This window comes from Erithacus rubecula, assembly GCF_903797595.1.
Source record: "Erithacus rubecula genome assembly, chromosome: Z".
Taxonomy (NCBI): domain Eukaryota; kingdom Metazoa; phylum Chordata; class Aves; order Passeriformes; family Muscicapidae; genus Erithacus; species Erithacus rubecula.
The window spans coordinates 17,076,491-17,089,289 of NC_136661.1; the positions used below are offsets into that span (position 1 = coordinate 17,076,491).

The window sequence follows — 12,799 nt, forward strand, 5'->3', positions numbered from 1 at the left end:
CATCCACCAACATCAGCCTCATTGTTCCGGGTGCCTCTTAAAATATGAAGGTACTTTGAAATTAAAACGACAAGTATATTACATGAAGATCAGCAAAAGATTATAGGAACACTGTTATCTGAGCAAGAATATTTCAAATTGCTTGAAAAATTGCTTGGAAAATTTATTAAAACTGTATCTAAACTGTATGTAAACTTCTTATGTAAAACTTATTGCATATAACCATGATACACTGGGTAGCAATGTTTTCTTTTAAAAATACTGCTTTTACACTGGATCTCTAAAATGCTATTACATTTACCAATTAATTAATAATTGATTTTTAAATAGTACAAAGTTTTAACATATTCAATTTTCTATTTATAATAGTTCAAAAATGTTTCAAAACAGGGTCTGGAATATGCACACTATGGTTTCATTTTGAGAAGTTCTGAGTATCTATACAACTCCCTGATACAGTAGGAGGTTCAGGTATTACTGAGAGACACTGATAGAAATTCCGGAGCATTTATGCATTCAAATCTACTTCAGCACCTTGGTAGACTCATTATCCTGTAGCATCTAGGACATCTGATGGGTTGTTGCCAAAGTCCATACTTCCTTCTCAGTTTTCTGACACATTAGCATTCTTCAATCCAATGGTGAAGTTGACCAGGTCCATTTCAAGATTAGGGGATTAAAATAATGTAGTTGTGAATGACAGAAAATGAGCCAGACCTGTGGGTTTAACTCCAAATCAGTCTCTGAGCTGAACACTATGGCTTGTACCTCTTATTTTTCTCCACACTGTCATAATTTCATTGGCCAGACTGTTTAGAAGTAACAAATGCATGTGAATTATACAGTTATCCCAAATGATTATGACAAAAATCCTGCCAGTAGTTTCTATTATGCATTTATGTCTATCAGGACAAAGAAAAAGTAAAAACATAATAAAAACATGATAACTTGTGCAAATTGTTCTTCATATACTACCTGCAAAACTCATGCTGCCACAGAGGGTCAGACAGGCCTTGGAATTACACTAACATCAAACAAAAAATGTAATTGTTTTATTTTCAGGGAGTAAAGAATTTCACATCTGATGCCTTGCAAATGCCTTGGTCTGTGTGCAAATGCCATGCTTCACCAGAAAGCATGGAATCCTAGTTCTTCAAAGAGATAAGATACAGATGTTTCTGTGCTGGTGATTCATTGTGTAGTAAAATGTCACTAGAGAATGGCATAGCATACTGAAATTTAATTTCACCTGATTTGCATTTGGAGGGAGAGGAAATATTTTCATGAAAAAAAAAGAAAAAAAAGAAAGAAAAAAAGAAAGAGAAGGAAAAAGGAAATGAAAGAAATAACAGCTGCTTAAAATTTATAGTGAGACTTGGAATGTAACCTTATTTGATGTGTATTACAGGAAGAAGGCAAGTAAAGAGGTAAAGGTGCAAAAGAGGTCTATAGTACTATTCTTAAGGCTGTCAGAAGAATGCAGCTATCAGAAATGCATTCGAGTGTGACCGAAATTGAGTATACTCTTTTGCCTGTGTTGCACAGACAAATACATTTGGGAACCAGGGCTTTATAGGCAATATTTGTATTGTTCAAATACCTCAAGCTGAGTCTCCTAGAATTAAGGTGATTTTACTTTAGTGCCAGAATGTGGGGTTCTGTTTTCAAACACATGCATTCTGCTCCAAGTTACTTTGTCTGCATTTGTGGATGGAGTTCACAGACCTGGGATTCAGTAAAAAAGTATGCTCCATGGTGATCCAGGAGTTCAGAAATGTGATTTACTGCAAGGGGAATATGTATGCCAGACAGTACAAAACACTGAAGTGAAAGATGTTTCTGAAAATTTATTTCTCTTCTGATTTCAGGAACTTTTCCACATGGCTTCAGAGTCTTACAGCTTTCTGTACTTTAACATCCAGATATTTTTCTTTCTTCATTTAAACAACAGCCAGGTAGCCTGTGCATTAAGAGAAGTAGCAAACCAAAACATAACAAAACAAATACACAAAAATGCATGTGCGTACACAACTCCCATTCCTTAGACTGAGGGAATAAAAATCACATTTCCACTTTGCAAAAAGTTGCCCATGTACAAGCCTTGGAGACATGAAGAAAAAAGTAAAGCCTCTCACTCCTGTTTTAACTATGACTCAATGTAGAAAAAGATTTGAGATTTGAAATCTTGATTTGAGATTTGTAATCTTAAAGCAGAGAGTTAAGCATGATTTCATAGCTCAAGGATGGAAGCACTTACCTGCTGGGGGAAGGAGGAAGGGAAGCAACCTGGATTCTGGCTCCTGCTTCAAGCACTATTTATGCATGTTACTTAATCACAAATGCAAAATGTGTAGGCAGCCCCTGGGGCAATAACCCAGGACTTCCTCTTCAAAAGAAGCACCTATTAGGGTTGCAAATTATCCTCTCTCGTTGAATCTTGCTTCCTGTCCAATACAGAAGTATGGCTTCAGCTGGCATGACAGGCAGTTCTCCAGCCTGAATCCCACCTTGAGTTGGTGCTGGATGCACTCTTGGGAGATGTGGGAAAGATCTCCTCAGAAACAGACTGGCAGTGAACCTGCATCTCCCAATTTGAGAACAAGCACCTTATCTACAAGTATGATATTATGTAAAATGTTGGCTGTTGTGCTTCCATAACCTCTGGAGGTATTTCTGGGATAAAGTCTCAGGGGCTGTTGTGATTCATGCCGAGGTTGGTCTGTGGTAGGCATGCTCAGAAGGTGCTTACTTCACAAGCCTCTCAGGATATGCCACACCTGTACATCACAATCAGGCTTTGGTGCAAGGTAGGTTTCAAGATTTTCAGCTGTATAGAAATAGGAGTAGCAATGAGAGATGCAGTTTCATAACTTTTAAATAGTTTTATCAGCAAAAACCTGATGAAGATTTTTGTGGCCATTTAGCATACATGTGCTTGTGTAAATATATCTTCTTGGAATTTTTGTTTCTCTTTTGAATTTGTCCATTGGTGGTTCTCTCAAAGTTATTTTATGAACCAGCAGCAGGACATAAAACTAGAACCCAGCAATCCTGCTCTGCTACAGTCTCTCTATAAGACATGTAAATATATTTACAATTAAAACCAGTATTTTAATGTTGTTGTTTTGTTGGAAATGAAGTTGCTGGCACCTAATTGAATATAAGAAAAAATCTTCTCTCATGGTCGCTATATCTATTAAACAGGTTGTTTCTCTGGTACTGAAAAGTATTGATTAATTCCTTGAGAGGTTTTCAATAAATTCTTTTTCCATAGCTTTGTTCTCCTGGCCCCTGTTCTCTTTTATTCTGGGTTCCATACCCTCAGGAGACCAAAATCCTACTCCTTTTGCTCTACTCATCATATACCTCCTTCCAAAGAGATTATTTGTCTAAATGAGGTAACAGGAGGTAACATGAGGTAATAGAAGAGTAATATTTTTGCTATTACTGTGAATACAATATTATAAATTCATGCTTATAGTTTTTTATATTCAGAGAGGAATAAATTATGTTTGTTTTGGGTAATGCTAAACAACCAATAACAAATTAGAATTTTATATATAGTAAAAAATATACAGAAGACTATAAGAGGAAAATCTTCAAATATTTGTATTTAAACAAAAAGGATAACTTCCCTTTACTCAGACCTCAGTTCAGAAAACTTAGATTATCACTGAGTAACATGCATATGTACAGTTTTAAGTTTTATGTAATACAATAGAGAATTTTTTGTAAGTATGACTTTATTTGTGATAACAGCATGACCAGGTAGCACTGAAAGGAATTTTGATTCCTGCTGTGCTTATGCAGGCTGCCTTTATTAAATTCACTGTATTAGTAGCCAGTCTCAAATAGTGTCCAGCCTTAATATAGGTTGACTAAAAAGAACTTCTGAATTATCCTTTTGGGAGAAAAATAATTTTCAAGTGATAGGGTACTCTTTGATTGTTTGTTGGATTTCTTTTTTTCTTTGCTATTTATTGCACATCTTGACTTTGAGCGAGCAGATCCTGTTTTGTTTTTTTTTTGTATTGGTCATCTAAATGGATCTGAAGCATACCAAAAATTCAAATGTATATTCAAATTCTCCTAGAAATATGAAAGCAGAAGATATCTAAAAAAGTGTGGGGCAGCAGAGAGAAGGGTTGCCATCCACAGGGATCTGGACAGGTTTGAGAGGTGGCACCATGCAAACCCCAGGGAGTTCAGCAAGGCCAAGTGCCAGCTCCTGCCCCTGTGCTGGGGCCAGCCCAGACACACAGGCTGGCACAGGAGTGATTGAGAGCAGCCCTGTGGGAAGGACTTGGGGGTGGTGGCTGATGGAAAACTCACCATGAGCCAGCAGTGAGTGCCCCCAGCCCAGAAAGCCAAGGGAATCCTGGCTGCATCCAAAACAGCCTTGGCCAGCAGATTGAGGGAGGGGACTGTGCTGCTCTGCTGAGATCCCACCTGGAGCACTGCATCCAGCTCTGGGGTCCTCAACATAGGAGAGACATAGAACTACTGGAGCAAGTCCAGAGGAGGGCCATGAGGTTTGTGAGATGACTGGATGATGTCTCCTATGAAAACAGGCTGCAAAAGTTGGGGCAGTTCAGCCTGGAGAAGAGAAGGTTGTGTGGGAGCCTCAGACACAGTGTCTGAAGAGGCCTTCAGGGAAACTGGAGAGGGATTCTCTGACAGGAGCTGAAGTGACAGGGCAGAGAGGAATAGGTATACACTGAAAGAGGGGAAATTGAAACTAGATATTAGGAAGAAATTCTTTACTATGAGGGTGGTGGAATATTCTATTGCCCAGAGAAGCCATGGATGCCCAATCTCTGGCAGTGTTCATGGCCAGATTGGATGGGGCAATGAGCAACCTGATCTGGTGGAAGATGTCCCTGCCCATCTTCCAGGAGAAGGGGAGTTGAAATGAGGTGATCTTAAGGTCTCTTCTAACCCCAAACATTTTGTGATTGTATGAAATTACAGACTTCTTATTGAGAGGATTGAGAGTGGAACAAAAATTTATTAATTTATTCTCTTGTATCATTGTACTTAAAAAGTAATGTACTGGAAACATTGTCCATATCAGAAAAGAGGGTTTCTTATATCAATGTAAGCTGAGAGCTTTGGCCTTAACTGGTATTGCATGGTGCAAAAGAATCCAGAGGACCAAAACCATTTAGAATGAAAGACAGAGGACTGCCTCTAGGGAAAATTCCACTTTTTATTTTTTTTTCACTCATCATTTATTTACAAATACACATTATAACTTTTATATACATTGCACATTTACATGGTAGAAAAGTACAAAACTATATATTTAAATGAATTTATATTTAACTCGCCATGTTTGAAAATATAAAATTGCATCAGAAAAAAAGTATTATGAAAAGCAAGAAACTTGAACTGATAAAGCTTTGATATAACTTTTAGCAACACACTGATTGGGAAAAAAACTTTGAAAGTGGTACTGCAAGACCATCTTAAAGGAAACACCCGATAAAAGACTTTTGCATGTTACAAAGAAAAAAACAATAAAAATAAAATAAAACCTTTATTCCTACTACAGTTAAGCCTGTAGCTGTTACCAAACTTCACAATCCAATTTCTTTGGGTTCAAAATTTGTATAGTACAGTATAAACTCTCAGTACACTGAGATAATTTCAGTACACAATGTGATCAGAAGTAGAGAAAATGAAGTGTAAGAAGTTTCCTTAAAGATTGCCTCACTGCACCTTGAAAGTGTACTTGTCAGTTACAACGCCTTTTGGTCAGTCAAGATTCCTTGTAAACAAAAACACAGGGATCTTTTTTGCACAGAACTGGTGATAAGAAAATCCAATAAATAAACATAACAGAAGTTGACATGCAAGTTTTTTAAAGTGGAAAAGAGTTAACATCAGTGAAACAAAGAGATGAGATCATGTGGGCAGGCTCTAAGGAATGGACTTTCATAGTTTACAAGAAAAAAGAAAGCTTTACTTTACAAGCAAGAGACCTCACAATAAATAACACTGCTCTTCCCGTAACGAATAAATTTCTTCAAAAAACAAGGTGTACGGTCAACCAGACATTTTATGTATAAATTATAAAACATGACACAGTATAAATAAATGTCTACGAGACTCATCTATATGTATACTTTTTTTTTTCTCCCCAAAATAAATAAGCATACACTTATTTACAGTACGGACATTGATTTTGTGCCCAATGGCTGTTCCAATAGTAATGGAGGTTTTACCACTCTAGAATGGAAGATATAGGAAAGCTGTAGTCCTGGTCTTCATCTTCCTCTTCATCTTCTGGGTCTTCATTAATTGCTAGATGGGGGAATACAGGGGAGCTGTTGTTTAAATAAGGACAACAACAGCGCAGAAGCAGCTCAGTGCATGTTTTGAAAGCCCTCTGAACAGCCATAATACAGCGTTGCATTTTATGCGACTTGTAGTGAGATGCTCTTTGGCATCATCTGTTATGCAATAAAGTTTTTACACATAATCTATGAAGTCATAACTGCAGAAAGTTCGGAAGAATCAATGGCTCAGGTTTTATTGGCAGATTCCTGAAATCAAATAAAAAGCGCTCTGGTGTTTTAGTTTAATTGCTTTGTGTCCTTCATTCAGAGTTAGTAGAGGCAACTGTGCTAAACCAGGTGCCATGTGCTACCTTTAAGCTTGTTCTTTTGGACCGAGTTAAGAGTTTATCCAGGTGTTAATAAAGCAATCAGCAAAGCACACAAGAGCAGACAAAGTACAAAAAAAGTCACTAGAATTACACTCCTCGGGCAACCCTTTCTGATAGAATGGCTTGTCCTTGGAACATCCCCAAAAACTCCAACTTGAAGGCCAGCTCGTTGTTGGAGATCTATTGCATTTTATCAGCAACCAAAGTGTGTGCGTGAAAGATAGATACTTATATTCTACTGTACCTTGAATCAATAAATCAAGCTTTCTTATGTTTAAAGGTGTAAGTCTTCATTACCTAGGTATCGCCTTCAGAAGCCTTAAGTGTCTGCAGAGTTAAAAATCTCACTTACAGTTGCAAGATCCAGAGTGCTTAACTTCTAGAAGCACACCCATGGAGCAAGCTGCCTCTTTCATGGCACACTCGCTTGGGTAAGTTGTATTATCACTGGCACACACTGCTTCTTCTGACTTGCTTTCAGGGCACAGCTCATCACAGAGGGCACACCGACCTCTGCCAACCTTAAAATCCCACAGGCATTTCTTCCCAGCACTGCATTGAATGTCTTCGCAGGATTTGGCTTCTAAAAATGCACACAGAATACTAGAGGTAAGTGAAAAGACAAAGCAAAAAGCAAAACAAAGACAAGCAACCCCCAAAACCTCCTTTCCCCTTGTGAACTGTGAAGAAAGAAAGCTCAGATGTAGTAGATGTGATGATACTTGCTGATTTTGCTCAAGCAAGTATTCCCTTGGACTACAGTGCCTGTCTATATGTGGGGGAGGAAAGACAGCGATGCCAGCAAAGCTTGGCCCTGGGAATACAGAATTACATTTGCCTATTGTACATGACTTTGCTGTTCCATTTCATGTCAGTGGAAATTTGGCTCTCCAAATTAGCAGTAAATGCAGGATTTGTCAACAGGTCCAGCATTTCTAAATCTATTATTTTTAAACTAACCCACAGAGAGCAGTTGTCTACAAGATTTGAAAGGGAATTCACCACAACCTATGCCAACTGAAAGCAACCTGAGACTCCCCCAGATTCCCCCAGCAGTTTTGGGGAGCAGAGGCTGCCCTGCAGGTGCTTCATCGTAATACACTGTACTATCAGTCCTTTCTGGAATCACTCACAACACAGAATGTCAGGTTGCATAGAAATTATTTGCCTGTCTTCACCTACTCACTGTCTCCAAATCCCACAATTATTTCTAGAGAGGAAAAAGTGATCAGATGTTTCCAATTAGGTTAACATACTTTGCCAAAACCATTTGAAGACAATTGTTTCCAGGAATACAGACCCACTGAATATGGTGACCTTATTATGTTGTAACCATCTCGTCATCTATTTCAGGGAGGCTACTTCTACACTAGATACTAATGTCAGCACCGTAGCAGGATCAGCCTCCTTCTCCCTCATCCCTGCTCCAGTCTTTCCCAGGACTAAGTTCACCCTGACTCTCCTCTTCTGGGAGGGGAGTAGTAACCCAAGCTGCTAAAGTCTCTGCCTCCCCAGCACTAATTACATTCATCCAGTTACACATGCTGGATCCTCTGAAAAAGGTGATTGAGGAAGCTCCCCCCACACTCAGTCTCCTCCAAAGATACTTACTGACGCATTTTCCTTCATAGGCTAATCCAATGGATCTTCCCAGGAGGCAGGTAGCTTTCCTGAGGTGGCAGGCACTGGCGTAGGTTATGCCGTCATTCCCGCAGAGATACTGTTCAGGAGAGGTAGGCTCTGGACAAATTCGGTTACATGTCACACAGTAGGCATTGTTGGTTTGGTCAACCACACATGTGGAGCTGCCTGGGCACAAGACATCCCTGCAGGTCTCTGAAATACAGACAGAAACACAGATTAGTAGAAGAGACCAGGATCCCAGTGAGGAGTGTATAAGCGACAAGAGCAAATGATCAGATAAAAGCCTCCAGCGGCTCTTGTCGTTTAAGGGGTGTGGGAAAATGCCTTCAAATGTCAGGGTAGCTGTGTGTGCACATGTGCTGCAAGACTATGGGGAGCTTCAGTTTAGCTACATCCCTCTCTACTGAGCATGGTCTAGCTGCTCTCTCCCAACATGTCTCCTGTCAGGAAGTGCAACCAACATCTCCTCCCTACTCTTAGACAGACACCCTTTGGCATTTGAGGGAGATTGGATTAGATTTGCAAACCTACTTTTGCATTTGCCCTGATACTGGACTTCAAGTTCGGGCTGTTCTTTGCATCTGGCTTTGAGAAGGGCACACTCGTTCCTGTAGGTTTTCCCATCTAAGCCACACACGGGGCCCTTCCAAGTGATATTAGAGCAATCCGGAGCACAAACACACCGAGGTTTATTCTTCTTGTTCATTTTACATTTCTTCCCGGGTCCACAGTCCACATTCTCGCATGTTTCTGATGGAAGGAAAGAGGCACCACTTTAGTACCAAGTGTGCAGAACAGACCTGGTGTCAAAACTGCTTGAAGGAAAAAAAGATACTGTCAACCCAGAGCACAGAGCAAAACCACCTTCCCCTCCAATTCCGGGACACACCACTCGAGGTAAATCCCCTCCGCCAGTGAGGGCAGGGGGGGGAGAGGGTGTCTCTCCTCCTTCTCGTGATGTGCAAGGCGGTGAGCAGAAATGGGCGTCCCCTCCGCGACCCCGGGGCTGGTACGAGACTCGCCTCAAAACCCCGACGAGGGAAGAAGCGAGAGGACAGAGCTGCCCCCTTCCAACCCCCTCCCAGCTCCTCCTCCCCCAGACCAGCCCCTGCCGGAGCCGCTCCTCAGCAGGGAGCAGCTCGCCAGCACCCCCTCACCTTTGCACGGGATGCAATTTGGGGCTCCCCCATTAAAAATCATCCACTTAAAAAGCGTGTTGTCGTTGACGTCCTCCGCCGTCCACGACGTGGTCAGGCGGCCGCTCTTGCAGCACTCCTCCTTGCTGAGGTCGGTTTTGTAGAGGACCTGGCAGCGCCCGTTCCGCGCCTGCCGGAGCCAGCAGTTCCCAGCTGTGGGGAGGGGGTGGGGGGGACACCCAGACGGATCAGTGGCGGCCACCAGTGACCCAGACACAGCACGTGCGCCTTGCCGTGACTTTTACTAGACTGTTTCCTTTTATTAGTCCCGTTTCATAACCCGCAGCTACTACGGCCCATTTGGAAACGCAGTTTAAAAAACAAACAAACCCTCCCCCCACCAAAACCCAACCAAACAAAAAAAAAATCCCCCCCAAAACCGCAAAAGAACTAAAAAACCTAAACCAAGGAAACAACAAAACAAAATCCAGAGCAAAACAAAACAAAACAAAATGAAAGAAATAGGAAACCGAACCAAAACAGAACAAGAGTTTTTGGAGGTATTTATTCCATATGTAGAGCAGAAGGAGCACTGCCGACACGTGACAGAGGCTTGAAAAGGATGTGCATTTAAAAGGGAATAAAAAGAAAATCGCGCTTGCAAATTCCTTCCTCCTCCCCCTGCCCTCTCCTCCTCACCGCGGCAGTACAGCAGCATTGTTTTAGTGCCGCACAGTTTCACTCCCAGCCCATTTTGCAATCTGCACGAATTGGGAACATTTGCTCTTAGCGAAGTCTTTCGAAATCTCCAAGTTTTGCTGTTTCTATTAACAAATGTCTCCTTCACTAAAATAATTCAGCAGAGTTCCAAAAAAAAAGTGAGCAAAGTACATAAAATACAAGGACACTTTGCGTAGGAGGTCCCTATAGAGTTTTAAAAATCGATCAAGCTGGAAAAGTTATAGGTGCCATATCTCCTACAAACATTTCAGAGGAAAGTCCTTAACCGGATAGAGTGGGTTTTCTTGGGGTTATTTTTTGCCTTTTTTACCCCTCTAGTATCCCTGTTTTTTGTGGAGTAAAGCCAAGAACATTAGTCCAAGCAACTCCCCCTTTTTCAGCTGAAGCATTTTGGTTGGGATGAGTCTCTCGTGAATAACCAATGTGACTTCTCCAGCAACTCAATACCAATTGATTCTGCTGCTAATCCAGCCAGGGCTCGATCCTGCCTCCTTACTCCGATGGGAATGTACCGCAGCGAGGGGTCAGGATCGGCCAGCGGAGATGTCGATGGGCGCGGGGAAAGATTCCCACCTCCCCCATCCTCCCCCCCGCCCCCCCTCACGGTAAAAGTCATTGAATAAACAATGCCCTTAAAAAAAAAAAAAAAAAAAAAAAAGAAGAAAGTTTTGCGTCTTACCGCTGCCTATGTTAGATTAATTTCTACTCTATATCGGTAGTGGGGTGGGAAAAAGAAAAGAATGAATTATAAAAGAAGTAATGGCAAGACGTCCAGGATGTGGTTGGAACATGGTCAAGAAAAGGGAAAAAGCTCCCAAACTAAAAATCAATATTCCCTTGTGTCGAAAGAGGGCTCTTAAGTGTTGTCAATATCAGGTTCGGGTTTGTTTTGTTCGCACGAGGAAGAAAAAAAAAAAAAAAAAACCAGCCACCAACTTATTTAAGCATACTCTTCAGTGCAGGAGAATTTACAACGCTGATATTTACTTAGACACAAGCACACGGGAAAAAAAAAAAAATCTAGGGAGGAGGAGAGGAGGAAATCCCAATATTAAAGTCAGTAAAATGACCACTTTGTGGTTTCTAAAATGTCAGCTGTAATCGTGGGGTTCTCCATCACCATCTCTCCTTCAGTCATTCAGGACAGATAAAAATCTGAACTAAATTACCAACAAACTTTGAGCATTCATTCGTGAGCCGAGACTGGGAAAGTTCACTCACGATGCTGTTCATCATTCATGCTGCATAATAACAATAAAAAACAAGAAACATCTTATCTGTCCTCTGTGCCTTTGCAGAGCAGTGCGAAGATCCGATCAAAAAGGGATCTAAATGACACCTCTGCAGTTCACTACAAAGCCCACAGTTAACTTCTGTTCTGTTGGACCTTGAAAAGAGGCGTTTAACACCGCAAGAAAACTAAACCGAAAGACAGAAAACTATAGTAATAATAAAGAAACATATCTGCGAATAAACAGTCTGGTCTTACCCTGCACTGTGTGATCTTCCATCAAGTGGCACAGAAACATCAGGATTAAGAGCATGCCCGGGTGGATTCTGTGATTTAACATCCTCAGTATAGCAGGGAGTGAGAGAGACGCAGAGACAGCGTGAGGGGGAGTAGGGAGAGGGAGCGAGCACTAGCCAGCCTGCTTATGATCGCTCTATTGAATGAACGTCAGGCTCTGAATGCAGTCTCTCTTTAAATCTATACGGGGGTCCTAGCTGTCTGCGGTGGGCGGTCTCCTAATGTGTGTGTGTGTCTGCTCGGGGGTGGGGAGATTTAAAAAGTTCAGTGTGAATCAGGTGACATTTTCCACCTTCTGGAAACCCTCTCCAATTATTCGCTCTAGGTGCACGCACACACAGGCGCGCACCCGCGCAGCGCTGAGCGGCGGAGCCGCCGGCGGGGGCAGCGGCGGGAGCGGCCCCGGCCGCGGCCCCGGCCCCGCAAGCGCCACGGGGGGCTGGGGACCCGCGGCGGGTCGCGGCCGCCCCAGGGACGCCCCGGCCCCGCCGGCGGGCTGCGGGTGCTGCCGGGGCGCGGAGCCGAGCGGCGCCCGCCCGTCCGCCCGCAGTCGGCTCCGCGGGCGCGGCCCCGCGCGGGGCGGCTGCGGAGGATGCATCCCACTCCCCGCAGCTCCGGCGGGCGGGCGACCGCCCGGCCCCAGGAAACCTCGAACCCCGACCGACCAGCCCCAAACCTGAAAAAAATAAAAACCCCAAAACACAGAACCGGCTAAAAGTTTAATACCTAGGGCCGTTCCCGGGTGATAGGCTTTTCACTGGGAGAGCCCGGGAGGACGAGACGGGAACGGGGGCGACGTAGGCGGTCTCCTTTCAGAATCAGAAAGATTGCAACATCGATAATGAACTTCTAGGGCACTAGTTTATTAAGCACAGTCTGGCATTATTCTCCCCTTAGTAAAGTTGGCGGTCTCTCATTTATAAAATTTTTTGGCACCGCTGAATGAAACTGAGTAGGCGATATTTCCTTTTATACAAAACGATTACTTAACGGAAAATGGTATTGTTTATTCAAAAGCTGCCTTTTAAATTTCGATTCTTTCGCTTTTCTGAGCCACCAAAGCACAACAGACTGCGAAGT

At 42.5% G+C, this 12,799-nt stretch overlaps 1 protein-coding gene across 1 annotated transcript; it reads right to left on the reverse strand.

The window, feature by feature from the left end:
• Window positions 1-5,191: 5,191 nt before the first annotated feature.
• On the reverse strand, window positions 5,192-11,912 carry FST (follistatin). Its single transcript, XM_079330515.1, has 6 exons — window positions 11,681-11,912; window positions 9,472-9,663; window positions 8,846-9,064; window positions 8,282-8,506; window positions 7,023-7,253; window positions 5,192-6,306 (listed from the first exon to the last, which is right to left on the reverse strand). The coding sequence occupies exons 1-6, from the start codon at window positions 11,760-11,762 to the stop codon at window positions 6,224-6,226; spliced, it is 1,032 nt and encodes a 343-aa protein (XP_079186641.1). The 5' UTR covers window positions 11,763-11,912; the 3' UTR covers window positions 5,192-6,223.
• Between the last annotated feature and the right edge of the window lie 887 nt (window positions 11,913-12,799).

Excerpts from the sequence above, each read along its gene's own strand:
- FST (XM_079330515.1), bottom strand. The coding sequence starts at position 11,762 with ATGTTAAATCACAGAATCCACCCGGGCATGCTCTTAATCCTGATGTTT. Across the intron at positions 9,664-11,680 it reads GGAAGATCACACAGTGCAGG|CTGGGAACTGCTGGCTCCGG; the intron begins GTAAGACCAGAC and ends CCCTCCCCACAG. Across the intron at positions 6,307-7,022 it reads GCACTCTGGATCTTGCAACT|CAATTAATGAAGACCCAGAA; the intron begins GTAAGTGAGATT and ends TCCCCCATCTAG.